Raw genomic sequence first — 19,101 nt, 5'->3', positions numbered from 1 at the left:
GCTGTTTGGAGACTACGTTCAGATTATTCTGACACAGATAAGCTGTTTATTTATATCTACTTGGTACGCTGCCACCTATTATTTACTGTACATCACGGGTGCCTTTGCAACTACATCTTTTGTTTTTCTCTGTCTGCATTTCGGTATATAGTTGGAGTATCTGGAAGCTGTTGAATAATGACTGTACCAGCTTGCTAAGATTCATACTCTGCATATCAGCAATTATTGACTGTCTGGGTGATTGTTACCAGCTAACACTACCTATATTGGCGCCATTTCATCCTCCTATCTGTGTATATATTGATTTATTCATTATCGGAGTACCATCCGTAATCTGGGAGGGAGGCTGCCTTATCTTATGAAGAAAGTGTTTTCCTATATTGGATATTTATTAATTTCTACTCACATATTCTGTGTTTGAGCGCCACGTTTTAATCTATCTGCTGCTTTATATATATATATATATATATATATATATATATATATTTTTTTTTTTTTTTTTTTGTGCACATGTAGGCCAGTAAGCGTGCATAGTGATCACTAGACCAGTAAATATCATCCCTTCTGAGAAGAAACTTGAAGATAACATTAAATGTCCTACCAAGTTTAGCGTCAATAAATCTCAGGTTCCTATTCCTACATCCTCTCCACAAGAAACTAATCATATTGTGCCATCCCCCATACAAGTGTGACCTGGGATAGCACTATAGGCTTGGGGATTGGAATCTCACACGGCTGAACTAGGCAGGATGATTAGATATCCCCACTCTGCATCAACTTTGGTCAGGAGGAAACTCCCCACATCCCCAAGCAGATGGGAGGGGTTTGTTTATTATGTACCAGAACTTCAGTGGTACATTTACTATCAATTTAATGCTTTATTGGAAGGGATTTAAGATTGCTTCCACAGAGTACAATCCAGAGGGTTGACTCTAATGTGGTACAAGGTTGAACTTTTTATGTGGCAATTACACTTTAACACAGTGCGCCTCTACAGATTATACCTTTTGATTAAACTGCAGTATGTATCATGTGGAGTACTTTTAGGGCTGCCACTGCTCTGGTGTATAATCAGGTGTAGAAGTTAAAAACTGGACACCCCAAATAAATGTATGGCTGAAAGAAAGTGAAGCCACCTAAAATACTGTTTCCTTTAGACTCATTTTTGTCTTAAGTTATGAGAGCGAGCGTGACATCAGGACTGCCTTTACTACATGTGGTATTTTTGTGGCAAAGTGAACCTAATAATGTGTTTGTACACCAAAGCACAACTGAAATATGCTAGGATGTCCCATTAAAAGTATAGGATGAGACTCAACCAAATAAAAGTTGGTGCAAAAATCAATCACTTTATGGAGTTGAAATGGCTGTGTGCCATAAAACAGCGCAGATATTAAAATTAAATAAATACTACTAAACCTGAGGCTGTGAGTAAGTATCATGACCTAGAACATATAATACAATAAAATAAATCCTAATGTTTCCCTTTTATCCGGAGTCTTAGATGTAGAATATTGCATTGCGAAGATCTTACCGTTGCACTGATCTCATTGGGATTTGTTTAAAACCATTGAAGCGGTAAAGCTGTCTAGATGTTTACTATCTTTCTTGTATCTAGGAAATGTAATATGAATGATTTGTTATGCAGCATATACACAAAAATACTGCAATGACAAAGTCAATAATTGTCAACATTACTTGGCCTCTTAGTGAGAATATTTGCTGTATGTTTGCTTTAGACATAATGTTTATGTTCCCTTTAACCTTTTTTATTTATATATTTCTGCTAAGCTATATTTCCAAAAACACATTACAATAACTAATAACAATAATTAGTTTCAGTGTAAGGCTTTGCTGAGGCTGATCCTTGTTTGCAAGGAACTAACAGACATGGGTCAAGTGCTATTACAGTTTTAATAATTTATCTGGGGTGGATTTAAAATGCAGAGCTACAAAATGTTTTATCTTGAACAGCTGTTTATGCAAACTACAAATGTTCTCTGCAGATAAGTTAATTTTCAGGCTACGGATTCTAGAACCTAAGTGTCCTAACATTTTTTGTGTCAAGTTTTTTCGCAAAATGTTAGTACACAAGTAGTCACTGCAGTGTATAAGGGGAGCAAAGGTCATTTGTAGGCTTATAATAACCTACTACTTATTTTTGTATTCTTAAAATTGCAATACCATGAAAAATTATGTTTTATTAACATAAATAACTCTAAATTACATTGTGTTGCTTGCTTTTCCTTACTTTTTTCTTCAAGCAGTTATTAATGATTTAGATCGAGCTAAAAGTCATGTTACTGCATTGGCAACCACAGTCACATGACACATGAGCAGAGAAGTTTTGGAACACCCATCTTCTCAAGCTGCTTATTCACAGCACATGTCACCCCTTCATCTGCTCTCATGTACATGGGGGAAAGGTTCTGAATCAGAGATCATGAGACCCTCCTTAGGAACGATCTTGATTGCTGAAATGCAAATGTGTTCCACCCGAGAGTCTCTGCAGCCATATTAGTTCCCTCAGAGAAAGATTTTGCAAAAGGAAGACTTAATTTAGGAGGACATCCTAGAAAAATGACTAAACAGGTACAAAACCTGTGCTTTAAAAAAAAACCACAAAAATAATTTGCGTTTGGGATTGCAGTTTTAAATATACAATAGTATAATATAATCCAGGTTTGCTTAATTGGTAACCTGTGTAAGAGATGCAGTCGTCTACGGCATTTCTATAAACCAGTGTTTTTCTCAAAACTTCCACAGGCTCATTGTTATTCCTCGAGGCACACCAAAAAAAGAGGCTAATGCAACTGAGAATATGAGAGGTATCAATTGCACCAAATTATGGGACAAGGGTGAATAGGGATAGTTTTGAATTAAAAATTGGTTTGTTTTGGACACTGTGGTTAATTGGTTGCCCATCAACAGTTTTCTCTTATTTTTGAGAGTCTTTAGGTTTTGTTCACACCTCAGATCAGCCTACACTTCTCTCCTTCCAAATTCATGGCCCCACCTCTGCTTATCCTCCAGGTACTTTATGACTTTATCATTTGTCTACAAAACACTGCCATTTTTTTAACATTCAATACAATGGAGGATCCAAGAACATGGCATTCAGGAAAAGCTTGACATTGGCAGTAGACGCTGCATGACACTTAGAAACAGGAGGGGAGAGAATTTATGGTTACTACAACTGAATAGCATGTTATCATTCATTAAAATCATGTCACAGGACCATCTTACCTCTCTGTTTGTCTGTATTACACAGCATTGTCTTATTACTGTGTTTGATAATAATAATAGTCAAGCGCTACGGAATTTGCTGGTGCTATATAAATAAACGATGATGCGTGTCACTCATTTTGTTACAACTAATGGTGGCATCATGCAGCAATTTGTAAATGATGTTCTTTTTCGGCAAGGAAAGCATAGCACATGTACACGCTTCATCCTCACCTTGGTAAATACAGTCATAAGTAGAGATGGTCACTGACCCCCGTGTTTTGGTTTTGGATTCGGTTTTGGATCTGGATTACCGTCGTGTTTTGGTTTTGGTTTTGGTTTTGCAAAACCGCCATTGCGTGTTTTGGTTTTGGTTTTGGTTTTGTTTGGTTTTGTTTTGCTATTTTTTGGGAAAATCCATGTTTTTGGGCCTAAATTAACCCAATTTAGTGCTCCAACTGTTTTAGAGACAAGTAATCTAATTGTTGAGGTAATAAATCATCCAAAAAAACAGTTTAATTCTTCGTTGGTAGGCCTATTCTACACACAAAACAGATTGTCTTCCTCTCCATCTATGCATATTGGCAATGCAGCCATCGTCTTTGAATGTATATTACACCCTACACTTATAGTTAAATATGTAAAGAAATGGAAAAAGCCAGTTTGGTTTCTGTCTCTCAAGGCCCCCCTCCACTTGTATAAAATAGCAAAAAATTCAGCCATTATAGACTGTACAATATTAATTGACATGGAGAAAGCCAGTTTGGTTTCTGTCTCTCTAGGCCCCCCTCCACTTGTATAAAATACTAAAAAATTCAGCCATTATAGACTGTACAATATTAATTGACATGGAGAAAGACAGTTTGGGGTCACTCTGTCTCTCTAGGCCCCCCTCCACTTGTATAAAATAGCAAAAAATTCAGCCATTATAGACTGTACAATATTAATTGACATGGAGAAAGCCAGTTTGGTTTCTGTCTCTCTAGGCCCCCCTCCACTTGTATAAAATACTAAAAAATTCAGCCATTATAGACTGTACAATATTAATTGACATGGAGAAAGACAGTTTGGGGTCACTCTGTCTCTCTAGGCCCCCCTCCACTTGTATAAAATACCAAAAAATTCAGCCATTATAGACTGTACAATATTAATTGACATGGAGAAAGCCAGTTTGGTTTCTGTCTCTCTAGGCCCCCCTCCACTTGTATAAAATACTAAAAAATTCAGCCATTATAGACTGTACAATATTAATTGACATGGAGAAAGACAGTTTGGGGTCACTCTGTCTCTCTAGGCCCCCCTCCACTTGTATAAAATACCAAAAAATTCAGCCATTATAGACTGTACAATATTAATTGACATGGAGAAAGCCAGTTTGGTTTCTGTCTCTCTAGGCCCCCCTCCACTTGTATAAAATACTAAAAAATTCAGCCATTATAGACTGTACAATATTAATTGACATGGAGAAAGACAGTTTGGGGTCACTCTGTCTCTCTAGGCCCCCCTCCACTTGTATAAAATACCAAAAAATTCAGCCATTATAGACTGTACAATATTAATTGACATGGAGAAAGCCAGTTTGGTTTCTGTCTCTCTAGGCCCCCCTCCACTTGTATAAAATACTAAAAAATTCAGCCATTATAGACTGTACAATATTAATTGACATGGAGAAAGACAGTTTGGGGTCACTCTGTCTCTCTAGGCCCCCCTCCACTTGTATAAAATACCAAAAAATTCAGCCATTATAGACTGTACAATATTAATTGACATGGAGAAAGCCAGTTTGGTTTCTGTCTCTCTAGGCCCCCCTCCACTTGTATAAAATACTAAAAAATTCAGCCATTATAGACTGTACAATATTAATTGACATGGAGAAAGACAGTTTGGGGTCACTCTGTCTCTCTAGGCCCCCCTCCACTTGTATAAAATACCAAAAAATTCAGCCATTATAGACTGTACAATATTAATTGACATGGAGAAAGCCAGTTTGGTTTCTGTCTCTCTAGGCCCCCCTCCACTTGTATAAAATACTAAAAAATTCAGCCATTATAGACTGTACAATATTATGAAAAATGGACAAAGCCAGTTTAGGGTCACTCTGTCTATGACACCCTACCCTTAAGGATAAATTGCCCTAACAGCAGCCTTTCAAGATGGTATGTGATATGGAAATGCCACAAGTCCCTTTCCTCTTTGGGGGTAGATTGCACCCTACACTTACATAGAAAGTTTTAAAAAGATGTTATCGGCATCATCTTCAGCTTCATCCTCACCCTCATCAGTGTGTACGTCATCATCACAGACTATCAATTCATCGCCGCTTGAATCCGCCATTAGAGAACAGTCAGTGCTTGGATGTCTTGGATGGTGAAGGCCTTCCTCGTGGAAGATGTAGTTCATTTTTATAAACATCATTTTCTCCACATTTTTGGGAAGTAACCTTCTACGGCGATCACTGACTAAGTTCCCTGCTGTGCTGAACACTCGTTCAGAGTACACACTGGAGGGTGGGCAGCTTAGGTATTGCAAAGCAAGTTTGTACATGGGTTTCCAAATGGCCTGCTTTTCTTCCCAGTAAGGAAAGGGACTGTCTGACATTTCCATATCAACTACCTCTTGAAAGTAATCCTCCACCATCCTTTGCATGTTTATACTCATATTGGATGGACTTATGGGCAAAGTGACACATTTTTTTGAAAAATCCTTCAAACCAGCCCAGATGTTAAATTGTTCTCGTCTGCCCCCTGTGTCTTCCCTGCTTCTTTTTTGGAAATTTAATTTTTTACGAGCAACAGCTTGAGAAAGTGAAGGAGGACACGTCGTCAAGCCGAGGCCCAGTTCAGCGGCCAACTTGCTGAGCAATAGCTCCTTGCAAAAGTTCACATCTCGCTCATTTACAAGTAAAGACTCAATGTAGGTTTTAAACCTTGGATCAAGCACAGTGGCCAAAACGTACTGATCCGAGTTCAAGATCTTAATAACTCGAGGATCATTGTGAAGCGAATTAAGTACTTGATCGACAAGGCCAACATACTTTGCTGAATTGCTTGCTTTCAGCTCCTCCTTCATTTTCTCAAGCTGCTTTTCCAATAGTCTAATTAAAGGAATGACTTGGCTCAAACTAGCAGAGTCTGCACTGACCTCACATGTCACAACTTCAAATGGTTTCAGCACCTTGCACAGCACTGAAAGGATTCCCCACTGTGCAAGAGTGAAATACATCCCCCCTCCTTTCCCAATGTCATGACTTGTGCAATATGCTTGGATGGCTTTGCGCTGTTCCTCCATCCTCTGAAGCATGTACAGGGTGGAATTCCACCGAGTTACCACCTCTTGCTTAAGTTGGTGGCAGGGCAAGTTAAACTGCTCTTGGAGCTGCTGTAATCTCCTACATGCTGTGGCTGAATGCCTGAAATGGCCTGAAATTTTACGGGCCACCGAAAGCATCTCCTGCACCTCACGGTTATTTCGTAGGAAGCTCTGCACCACCAAGTTGATGGTGTGAGCAAAACAGGGAATATGTTGGAAATCACCCAGCTGTAATGCTCGCACTATATTGTTGGCGTTATCTGAAATGACATACCCTGGGGAGAGTCCGAGTGGTATAAGCCATGCATCAATCACATCTCTCAGTTTGCGTAACAAATTGTCAGCCGTATGCCTGTTAGTGAAGCCGGTGATACAAAGAGTGGCCTGCCTGTGACAAATGTTACGTAGTGGTGTACATGCTGCTGCTGTTCCTGCTGGTGAAGGTGAATGACCAACCCAGTGGGCTGTCACAGTCATATAGTCTTTGGTTTGGCCACTTCCACTTGTCCACATATCTGTGGTTAAGTGAACAGTGGGCAGAATGGCATTTTTCAGCGCAATCTCTACATTTTTACACACTTTTTGGTATAGTTGTGGAATAGCTTTACGGGAGAAATGGTGTCGCGATGGAATTCTGTAACGCGGACACAAAACCTCAATTAACTGTGAAAAACCAGCTGCGTTTATTGTGGAGATTGGACGCAGATCTAACACTAACATTGCAGCCATGGCGTCTGTGATTCGCTTGGCGACTGGGTGACTGCTGTCATATTTGCTTCCCCTCGCAAATGATTGTTTCACAGTTAATTGCTGAAATGTAGGACTGCTCATTTTATTCACCTGCCTCTGGGATGACGATTCACCCCCAGCAGCAGCAACAGCAGCAGCAGGACTAACGCTTTCTTCAGAGGAATCAATAATAGTGCCGGAGTCATCCAGCCTTAAGTGGGATGCCGGGCTAACTCCGAGCGCTACTGAGGATATTGATGAGGATGGTGTGGTGGGTGTATTTTGTAGCCGTCGGTATGTCGGTGAGCGGAGGGTCTTAGCTGATGAGGGAGTGCTTGTATTCTTTTGGGAAGAACTTTCAGCTTTTCCCAACACTTTGCCATGAACTCTCGTTAAATGGCGTAACATAGACGAGGTTCCAAGATGGTTAAGGTCCCTCCCTCGACTGACTGTGGCTTCACATACACTACAAATGGCTATACAATTGTTGTCTGGATTTGGGTAGAAATAATTCCACACATAAGAAGTGGATTTTTTTGTTTTATGCCCAGGCATGACAATGGCCTTTTTCTTGTCACGTGCCAGAACTGCTGCCACTGGTGCAGGACTTACACAAACAACCTCATCCTCATCAACATCCTCATTAGCGCCCTCGTCGCCTACACAAATCTCCCCCTCATCCTCTTCTAATTCCAAAGTGGCATCCTCAATTTGGGTATCACCGGCTACACTCGGGCTATTAAGGCACACATCAGCAGAATGCTCACGATTAGACATCCCACTGTTGGATGGACTCTCCACAGGGATTGTTGTCATTTGTGAATCAGAGCAAATATTCTCCTGTAATGCCTCACTGGTATCTTGCAGCTCAGCTTTGACGCGTAACAGTAGTTGTGCACCAATTGTAGCCTGGGTAACTTTTTGGGATCTGCCACTAATAGCCAAAGGTGAAGGCCTCATTCTCTCTTTGCCACTGCGTGTGTAGAATGGCATGCTTGCAATTTTTTTTTTATCGTCACTTAACTTTTGCTCAGTTACACTTCTTTTTCGCTTCAATACAGTAAATTTTTTTTTGGTTTTTGTTTTTTGCACTAATTTGAAAACACTCTGTTGTTTGACATCGCCTTGGCCAGATGACGTACTGGGAACACTAACATCAGGACTGGTGACAGAACCTGGTTGCTCATTTAGATCATATGTGGACTGCTTTGAATCCATTCTGAGCGCAAACCACTGAGGAGTGCTAAAAATTATTGAGTAGATACTGCTGACAGATATGACTTTTGACAGCCAGAAATATTAATGCACAATTAGGGAGGACACCCCAAAAACACTGAGGAGTGCTAAAAATTATTGAGTAGATACTGCTGACAGATATGACTTTTGACAGCCAGAAATATTAATGCACAATTAGGGAGGACACCCCAAAAACACTGAGGAGTGCTAAAAATTATTGAGTAGATACTGCTGACAGATATGACTTTTGACAGCCAGAAATATTAATGCACAATTAGGGAGGACACCCCAAAAACACTGAGGAGTGCTAAAAATTATTGAGTAGATACTGCTGACAGATATGACTTTTGACAGCCAGAAATATTAATGCACAATTAGGGAGGACACCCCAAAAACACTGAGGAGTGCTAAAAATTATTGAGTAGATACTGCTGACAGATATGACTTTTGACAGCCAGAAATATTAATGCACAATTAGGGAGGACACCCCAAAAACACTGAGGTGTGCTACAAATTATTTAGTAGATACTGCTGACAGATATGACTTTTGACAGCCAGAAATATTAATGCACAATTAGGGAGGACACCCCAAAAACACTGAGGAGTGCTAAAAATTATTGAGTAGATACTGCTGACAGATATGACTTTTGACAGCCAGAAATATTAATGAACAATTAGGGAGGACACCCCAAAAACACTGAGGAGTGCTAAAAATTATTGAGTAGATACTGCTGACAGATATGACTTTTGACAGCCAGAAATATTAATGCACAATTAGGGAGGACACCCCAAAAACACTGAGGAGTGCTAAAAATTATTGAGTAGATACTGCTGACAGATATGACTTTTGACAGCCAGAAATATTAATGCACAATTAGGGAGGACACCCCAAAAACACTGAGGAGTGCTAAAAATTATTGAGTAGATACTGCTGACAGATATGACTTTTGACAGCCAGAAATATTAATGCACAATTAGGGAGGACACCCCAAAAACACTGAGGTGTGCTACAAATTATTTAGTAGATACTGCTGACAGATATGACTTTTGACAGCCAGAAATATTAATGCACAATTATGGGGGACACCCCAAAAGCGCTGGGGAGTGCCAAATATGAAGAAAAAATAATAAACCTCTATCCTCCTCTCTGCACTAGCGATTTTGGTTAGAGCAATTGCAAGAACAATATGGTATTCTCTGTCCCTGCTCTAATTAGCCTATGACTACACCCTGCTCTCTCCCTCTGTCAAATGGCGATGGATTGCTGTGGAGGCGTGTATTTATAAAGTTGAAGTATCGCGAGAACCGAGTCCCGAGATCCGACGACGTCACAATGACGTTCGGCCTCGATTTGGATTCGGAATGGGCGGGAGAGTACCGAGCTGCTCAGCTCGGTACTCGGATACCCAAAGTTCGGGTGGGTTCGGTTCTCGGAGAACCGGACCCGCCCATCTCTAGTCATAAGTGTGACTACTTAGCATACACACAGAACAAAAAGCATTTCAGATGCATTAACTGGTGCCAAGATTCATTGTTATATACTTGTCGAAATGACCAAGGATGCAGAGATTCTGAAACAATCTTGCATGGTTTAATCACTGGACTATTACAGGATAAAATGCTTTATCACCTCATCCCTTCCCATGCAGGAATGACAATGTCTCTGCTCCGACATTTACTCAGCTGAGAGTAATGGGCTTTTATTGATACATCTGGGCTTTTTTTGCCCAAGGGTAAAATAGATTCACAGCAAGCAATGTCTCCTTTTGCTTTAGGAAGTCAGTGTGTGTATCTATATTTTCATTTTATTTGTGATATTGGATGCTTCTTATCGGAATAATCCCATTTACTCCAGTCAATATACTATAAAAGGTCTAAACTTGCGTGACTAGCGAAATAAGTGATTAGAATGTATTAATTTGTTCCTGCAGCCTTTCAACTGCTGCCAGACAAGAATAAATATTTGTATTTATTGATGTGTATGTACCAATACTGAAAACAGCATATAGTGTTCAGCAAAATAGAAAAGTGGTCCCGAAAATAGCTTGAGAAATCTTTGCTACCAAAATGGAAATGACCTATTTTGTGTATTAATTAAAATCTGCAAGCTGTTCCTTTCTAAGCTCAAAAACATTGACTGAATCTAAAAATGGGAAAGTATACTTTAGATTACATTTGAAATCACAAAAAAGAAGAAACATTAAAGTGGTTCTATTAGCCTCCAATAAATCACATTCCTAGCTTTAAAATGTTAAAAAAAACATGTTCCTTTCATGCTAAAATATGTTTTTCCCACAGAATGAACATAACACGATATCAAGCCGGGTCTAAGTATTTATTTATATATAGTGCATGTTGTTTCTCGGTGCTCTCTTCCAGAAGGAAAAAAACTGTGGACTTTTTCACAAACACAAAATGAAAAAAATGAACACGGGAGGTTTACAACTTAATCACAATCAGTGGTCGAAGTGGAAATTTAGACATGGTCTTATGGTAAAAGTAACTGAATGGTTACAGGTTGCCTAGTCCCCAGAGCCTTATGGATTTTGACTTACTTGGATTAAATTTAATTAAGCTATAATTTTAGATGCTTTTTTTTAACACGATTTAGAAAATACAAATTCCTCCTCAAAACACCAATTAAACCACAGTTAAAACTATAAACCATAGATATATAGGGCCTGATTCTTTAAGGCAAGCACAACAAACCTAATTGCATTTTATTTTAAAATGCACATAAATCTGCATGTCTGTATTCAACAAGGAGCGGATCTGAATAAGCATCTCTTACTGAATATGGGTCTAGGTATGCTCTGCTCTAATGGACAACACACTGCAAGATACGTCCAATATATAGAATATAATCTCCCAAAAGAACACAGTTTTTTTTAAAAAAAATTTAATTAACGTCACCTTTTTTCCCCCTCATAAAATACATTTATAAGGATTATGACTATGGTTATGAATAACTATTGTACATACAATGCATTTTTACAGTTGCTTCTGATTGCTAACACACGTTCTAGCTTGCATTTGCGACCATCATTATTAGTATTCGGCACTTACACCCGACCTGTAGCTGGTGCAAGTGATATGACGGAAATACACATACCTTTGAGATGCCCCAAGTTTGAATTGTGTGTTGCTGCACACGCTGGAGTTTGGCATGCCCTTACTGTACATTGACTACAGGCATACAGCATTTCCCCTCCCCGTTCTACCCATGAAATTGCAGCCTGTCATAAGGTCCTTTGCACTCGAAGATGAATTGGCTGTTGCTGAATTCACTGGCGTATAATCCAGTTTCCGCAAAATATGTCATGTATCTGCACTTACATTCCTTAATGAATCAGGCCCAAAAAGTCTTTGAGAAAAGTCTTAAGTTTCTTTCTTACAGAGCCAGATTTCCTAGCGACAAATATGGAATTATGACTACGAATTCTGTCTCTGTGAGAAAGCAGCAAAAGATGTTTCACAAAAGACATTTAGGGGTCTATTTATTAAATCACCACATTTTTTTTTACTGAAAAAGATGTTTATTAGGTTGTGCAAAATATTTGTTGTGGGGTACAGGAAAAAAGAAGGGGGGGTATTGTATAGAGGGGAGGGTACAATGGGTATGGAACACAACAATATATCATTAAACACAGGTAGAATACAAGATCACTTCTCTGAAATAATCTAATACAGGTATAGCTAGTTGGCTACACATATTTAAAGGCAAAAACATGTACATAAATTACATTTGCTTTTGCAGTAAGATACCCAGAACATTGTGTCTCTGGTCCTAAATTCTGTAGACCTCTAAAATGAGAGACACTTAAGGGGACGGAGGGATCGGCAGTGACTATCTGGTGAGGGGTACGTGGCGGAGCACCCTCACCCTCAGTTACATAATCATGCCACCTGCACCATTTCACCAACGGAGATGTGGCAGAGGTGGAACATGGAACACCTAGGGTCTCCATCTCAAAGCTAAAGTTCACTTTTGCTATAGTCTTAGGCAATGTTGGCGGTAGCCTGTGCTATGGCAGCTCTGGTTGTGATGAGAACATGACCTATCACATATCTGTCCCAAGAAGGAATTGAGGGTGGATAATGGTGTAGTAAGGTGAGCTCCAGGGAGGGGTTGAGCCAACACGCAGGGGATACCAAAGGCGAACTTCTCTGAAGTAACATACTGTCTGTTCAAAAGCTTTACCAGCATTTCAGTGTGGTTGAGGCATTTAGACATTTTGAAGGAGTTTTGAAATATGCACTCCCACTTCTCTCCAGAGAACTCTATCTGAAGATCTGACTCCCATTAAAGTTGTACTTTGGATTTGGGAACGTCTACTTGCATAATTAAAATAGTGTATCATGTATTTATACTGGTTCTGTTACTGCCCTTTGTAAGATTCACGTGATATAATGTCGGAGGGAATCTTAAAGCAATGTCCTTGAGTGAAGGTACTGCAAGCCATTGCCTAATTTGTAAGAATTTGTAGAAGTCGCCTCTAGGCAGGTGATATTGCTCACTCAAGTGAGAAAAGAAGGAGAGAGTGCCTGATTCAAACAAATGACCCAATGTCAAATACCCCCTAGAGGCCCACCCTGAAAGGTTTAATTCTGGAATCTGTCTGGTAACCGCCTGTATTGAGACATTAGTTGTGGGGCGGGCAAATTTCTCAGGATCGCTACACAGTTGTCCCACACTATCAAGGCAGACCTTGTAAGAGCAGGCAGGTTGTGAGTCAGAGGTCTCCAATCCCGGGGAGCCCACATTAGATCAACCAGTGGAAAATCTGGATTACAAGCCTTCTCTTGGTCAACCCATGGCTTCCTTCCCTGTGGAAGAGACCAGTCACGCATCTGTGAAAGCATACAGGCTTCATGGTATCTCCACAGGTCAGGAAGAGCCAAACCACCCTGCATTTTCCTCCTAGTCAATCGTTGTAGAGCCATCCATTGGGGTTTAATCTTCCACACGTATGTCCTCATAACCTTAACTAATTTACTCATCAGGCGAGCTGGGAGTCGAAATGGGAGCATTCAAAACAAATACATCATCTTTGGGAGGAGCATCATTTTGAATGCCGAGATTCTACTCAGCCAGGAGACCTTGTAGCACATCCATGACTCTGGTAGAGTCAAGAGTTAGTCCATCAGGAGGGAGAAGTTTTTATCTATTAGTACATCTAGATATGGGGTTATCTGAATGCCCAAATATGATAGTTCTGTGGATTTCCAGGTATAGGTGTATTTGTCCTTCAGACCCCAGTGTCTCTTCAGGGAAAGGTTAATAGGAAGAGCCTCTTTTTTAGATGTGTTAATTTTGTATAGAGAAGCTTCGCTAAACAGTGCTAAAATTCTATGGATCACTGGCGATGAGGTCTCTGGGCTTGCAACAAATAACAGGACATCAGGTGCAAACAAGCAAAGTTTAAGGGCTACACCTCCTACAACCACTCCCTCACACTCCTGACTAAGCCTCACCCAATGGTTCAATTGCAAAGAGATATATGAGAAGGGAAAGGAGGCACCCTTAATGGGTACCATTGGAGATAGAAAAATTATTGGATAGAAACCCATCGATAAATACTCGCGCAGAGGGTTTAGTCTATAGTGCCAGTATGGCTCTCAGGATCTCCCCTGCCAGCCAAATTCACTCAAGAACCCGTGTCATATATACCCAGTGTAATCTGTCGAATGTTTTTTTCAGCGTCTGATGAAAGCAGGAGCATAGCGTTTTCCATTTGTGGATCTGTTCCATGCGATGGAAGATACGCCTTGAATTGACAGGGGCTTGTCTGCCTGTGACAAAACCCACTTGGTCTGGGTGAATAAGCGTGGGGATAACAGGGGAGAGCCTGTTGGCGATGAGTTTCGCAAAGATTTTTATGCCTGAATTTGATAGTGTTATTGGTCTATAGTTTTTACATTCTGTGGGGTCTCTTCCTGGCTTTGGGATTACTATAATATTAAATCACGACACATTTTCTCCATTGATTAGCAACCCTTATCTCTGCTTTTCGCAGTGATAAGATATGCATTTTTTGGATCAGTTTATGATCCTGGTTAAGCCAAGACAACACTTCTGATAAGAGGTTGTCCCAGCGAAAACTATATACACCAATGAGAATTTGCTAATCACAGTGGTGAAAGACTGAACTTCTGGGTCCTCTCCCTGCATACACGTGTTAATATGCTATTTCACGAGTGCGTTTTTTTCCTGCTTACATTCAGGGTGCAAAGCATTCATCTCTACATGAGCCCCTTAATATGCATTGCCATTATCATATTTTCACTGTTTCTTTTTTTACTTGCATTATAAATCATGTTTACAAATGAGGTCTGGTACCCGAGCACGAAGGATGGCATCATAGGAGATGTAGTTCACCTACTGCAGTTTTACTTAATGCTTCGTATACAACCTCTATTTGCAGTTGAGAAAAATGGATCTTCTTAATAGAATACAATTTGTTGCTCTATGGCATTCATAAATAGATAACAAACGTCTGAAAGGATAGACCAGGAGCGTTCCCTGAAATTATTTTCCATCCGAGACAGAATCATAACACGGCATGACAGCGCCTGACCTGTCTCCCAGCAATGAGAGGAGAAGGTTTTTAAGCAGAGTTCTGACACAGACTCAAGTGAGCAATTTTACAAAAAGCAGGCAAATGGTGCAATCCATTTACAGTATATAAACGAAGTAATATCACTCCTGTCAAGAACATCTTCACTCGGCTGACTTTCTGGCGGTGTGATTGTGCTCATATGTCTTTTGTCATAGACTTAAGTTTTCATGTTAACTGGAAATTTTCTAAAGTTAAACACATTGTGACAAAAGGCTTATAGTGCTTTTTGTGCATATATTAATAAACGTTTTATTAATATATTGAGGGGGGGGGAAGCAGGCAGTTTTAGAAAAGGCAGGGTTTGCTGCACAAGCAGTATTTGTATATTAAAGCTTAGAGAGAAAAGATCTATCAAAGAGCTATCAGCTAAAGGCCCTGGTCCTAACTTCTATGTATTGTGTAGCTCACAAGTTGCTCTTTCTAACACATATGAGGCACTTCCCACACATACCTTAGACAAGTGCTCTAGAGTGAACAACATGTGCATCATTGTAGTCAACACATTTTCTAAATCTGTCTGCAAATGTTGAAGATAAGTAATTAGCCACTTTGCTTTCAGAACAAAAACACATCACACAGCGCTCTGTCAGGAAAGTGGCTGATCGCACAGTCTTGGATGAGTGCAATCCAAGCAGGAAGCAGATAGTCTCTGTATCCTTGCATCATGCATACTGATAAAACGAGCTCAGGGAGTATATACAATATCTGATTTTAGCCAGTTATTGAAAAATCAGTACCTGAGCTGAAGTTGAACTGCTGTGTAAATATGCCAACATAAGCAACATTTTCTTAGGCGGGTTTATATTATATCACTGAAGGAAATAAAAGTGTCACTTCAGCCCACACTGATGTACTGATATCAGTCTGGAAATGCAGTCCAGTATAGTTCTCAGCATACCATTGCGCAAACGCTCTTATTGACTAAGGAGTGTTAAGTCTCAATGTGTCATTTACAGTGCATACATGCTAAGGCTTAGCACCAGTTAGTCAATGCTGAACCAGTTATATAGGGAACAACTCCTAGGCATGCATGGCCAGCACACATAAAGATATAGTGACATGGCTCCGCCTAAGTCATTTTGCGTGAATCATACTCACTAGAACATGCTCTCCAGCTTTTGAAGCTTATTAATTCAGATTGAATAAATCCAATGATATATATGACTAGGATCAACATAAAGTAATTTATCAGCCAAGATGACTATATAGAAATCATATTATTTAAATATACTTCTGGTGCTGTGAAGTGGGAGGGTGGTTATACAATGGTGGCAATTTACAGTAGCTGTATAAAATTCACACCTCCATATAAAAAAGTGGTCCAATGACCTTACACTACATAATAGTGCAATAAAAACTCCAGCACCACAGAAATGAAAATTATTATAAACATTTTAACCATTTTCCATATAATATTTAATAGGAATAAATAGATAGATTGAATGCATTATTCTAACTGTATTTTCACTCTTAGGCTGGCACAGTCACGATAGCCTATCAGGCTGGCACTGAATTGCAGCCTGTAGCATATGGTTTGAAATATCAATGCATGCTCGCCTTCACAAACCTTGTAAAAAGCTATTGCTCCTTCTTTTTCCTGCTCAGTCGATTGCAAGTTAAAGGCATTGGACAAAGACATGACACATTACAGACAAAGCACAAAACACAAAACCAACAATACAGGTACAAAAATATAATATACAAAAAAAAGCAGGAGATACTTGACTTGTGACTACAACACACAACATTAAATACAATTTATTTTCTTTACAGATCATTAGCAATTATTTTGGGTAAACCGGTGCTTTGCTACTAAGGTTCTACTGATTAATTTTTAATTCAATAATGCTTGTCTCTGTGTAATACCATCATTTTATAAGCTGATCAAATATTGATGTAAACGAATTACTAAATAAGGATTTGGCTAATGATCTCTAAATTTGATTTTGTAAAACACGAGTGATAAGGTATAAAGATTCTTACCTCTTTCCCTCCCATATTCTCAAACATTTTTTCCAGTTGAACTCTTAGTTGTTGGATGTTGTTCATTAGAATACAGGGCTAAAAATAAATAGTATACAGTAAATTTAATCATGCGACCAATAACATTTTATATATTTTCAAGCAAATTTCAAAATGGCTTTAACTACATCTAAAATTTTGTATAGTGAAAACATTGTGGAGGGATTAGGTTTTCTTAATAAAGATTGTGAGTGGGATATCCAATTCTTGCAAATAGCTAATGTGTGCAAAGTCTGATTATATAACAAGAGTTGTATAATTTACACAAAATATTACTAGGCATATATAAGGTATATTTCAAATGGTTACTGTATGGTGGCTGACCTTTGTAAATTCCAACATGTAATACATGTGAATAATATTTAGATACCATAGGGAGGGGGACACTAATGGTCAAAAGAAAAATAGATTTTTTTGTTTGCCAACTCCCTAATCCATTGGATGCCAAACTTTTTCAGTTCAAGGCACCCTTAGGGTTTCTATAATTTTTTCAAGGCACCCCTAAGCCAAAAATAATTACCAAGCAGTCCCCCCCCGCCTTGCTTACTAGTGGCCCTGGCCGAGGAACCCCTGTGAGATCTCCACGGCACCCCAGGGAGCCTAGGCGCATAGTTTGGGAACCACTGCCCTAAATGGAAGTTACCAGCCATGCTTATACATCTCATAACTTTTCCCATTCATTTCAATGTGCCCATACATTTCCATGGTGGAGTTTATTTTTGTTGATTTCCAAGTTCGATTTACTAAAATCGATCTTTCCTAGATTTCCCCGGTTTCTACTTATTACTGAGAAATGGGTGATTGTGGGTGATTATAGATGATTTAATAGAATTCAGCAATCAGGAAAACAACATGTAGATTACCAACCAAATGTGATTTTTATTACTTTGTGTACACATCAACCTTTAGTAGATTATCCCCTAAGGATGTTTTGACAAGCAGAGTAGATTATAATTGGTGCTTAAAACATGACAACATGTTTTACAATTAAGAAACCACTGAGAGAGTGCAAAAATGTATCTCATCTAATATGTGAAGCTCATTGATATTCATAAATATACATTATCAGCCTACTGCACTACATGATCACTTTGCTGACTGAAGAATATGTAAATCTAAATTGGGAATTTACAATTTAGAGTAAACAAGCTCTTAGCTGAGCTGCTGCAAAATATCTTAGTGATGGCATTAACAAAACTATGTACGTAATAGTTAAATACAATCCAGAATAGAAAGTATGCACAGTATAATGAAAGAACTGCAACCAGTTATCTCAGGGGATCATAAATCTTCCATTAGCCCCCAGTTCAGGCCTTTAGACAACCACCAAACCTCAGGCACTGAAAACTAATTAGTGGGAAACTTATCCTGACTATGAGGACAATGGAGCCAAACCATGTAACAATGCAAGAAGTATCCAACATTCAACTGGGACTTTTATCAGCATAGGATTGTACCGATGCACTTCCAGCAATACTGTGTATTTCATAAAATTTCAATGAATGCTAAGCCTCATACGACTGGCTTTTTTAAAAACACTAGTAAAATGCATGTCAATGCAACATGTGTTTGTTACTAGCATTTCTACTAGGATTTGGAACTCACTGTAAGCTTCCTAGGTGCTCTTTTCCCCAAGGGAAATACAAAACATAGAACAAGATGCTTTCTGAAAACAGGAAAGCAAATAGAATGTTACCCCAATGCTAGTAAAAATGGCAGTGTGTATGGTGACACTAGAAACTAGCTCTATTTTTACACTGAAATTTAAAGTTGATCTAGGACCTGCCTTACCCGAGGTATAAATCTGTCCCTATATTTTAAATTTACCTCCCTCTCCAACGCAAACTTGGTTTTGCCCAGGTGCAAAGTTACTGCTTTTTTTAGGCTTTGCAATCCTTAATGACTGAGACCCACTCTGTTCAACTAAAATTGAACGGTAGCTTTCAAAGTAATGCACTGA

General features: G+C 39.2%; 1 protein-coding gene across 1 annotated transcript in view; it reads right to left on the bottom strand.

Annotated features, from left to right (window-relative positions):
• The window catches only part of UNC13C (unc-13 homolog C), a 444,227-nt gene that overhangs the window by 73,455 nt on the left and 351,671 nt on the right, over positions 1-19,101 (bottom strand). Inside the window, exon 23 of the mRNA XM_075208024.1 lies at positions 17,103-17,180. Coding sequence (XP_075064125.1) covers positions 17,103-17,180 — 78 coding nt within the window. The remainder of the gene's footprint in view (positions 1-17,102; positions 17,181-19,101) is intronic.

Source organism: Mixophyes fleayi, chromosome 4, assembly GCF_038048845.1.
Source record: "Mixophyes fleayi isolate aMixFle1 chromosome 4, aMixFle1.hap1, whole genome shotgun sequence".
Lineage (NCBI taxonomy): Eukaryota > Metazoa > Chordata > Amphibia > Anura > Limnodynastidae > Mixophyes > Mixophyes fleayi.
Note: the sequence above shows the minus strand (reverse complement) of the source record. Positions and strands in the feature narration are given on the sequence as shown.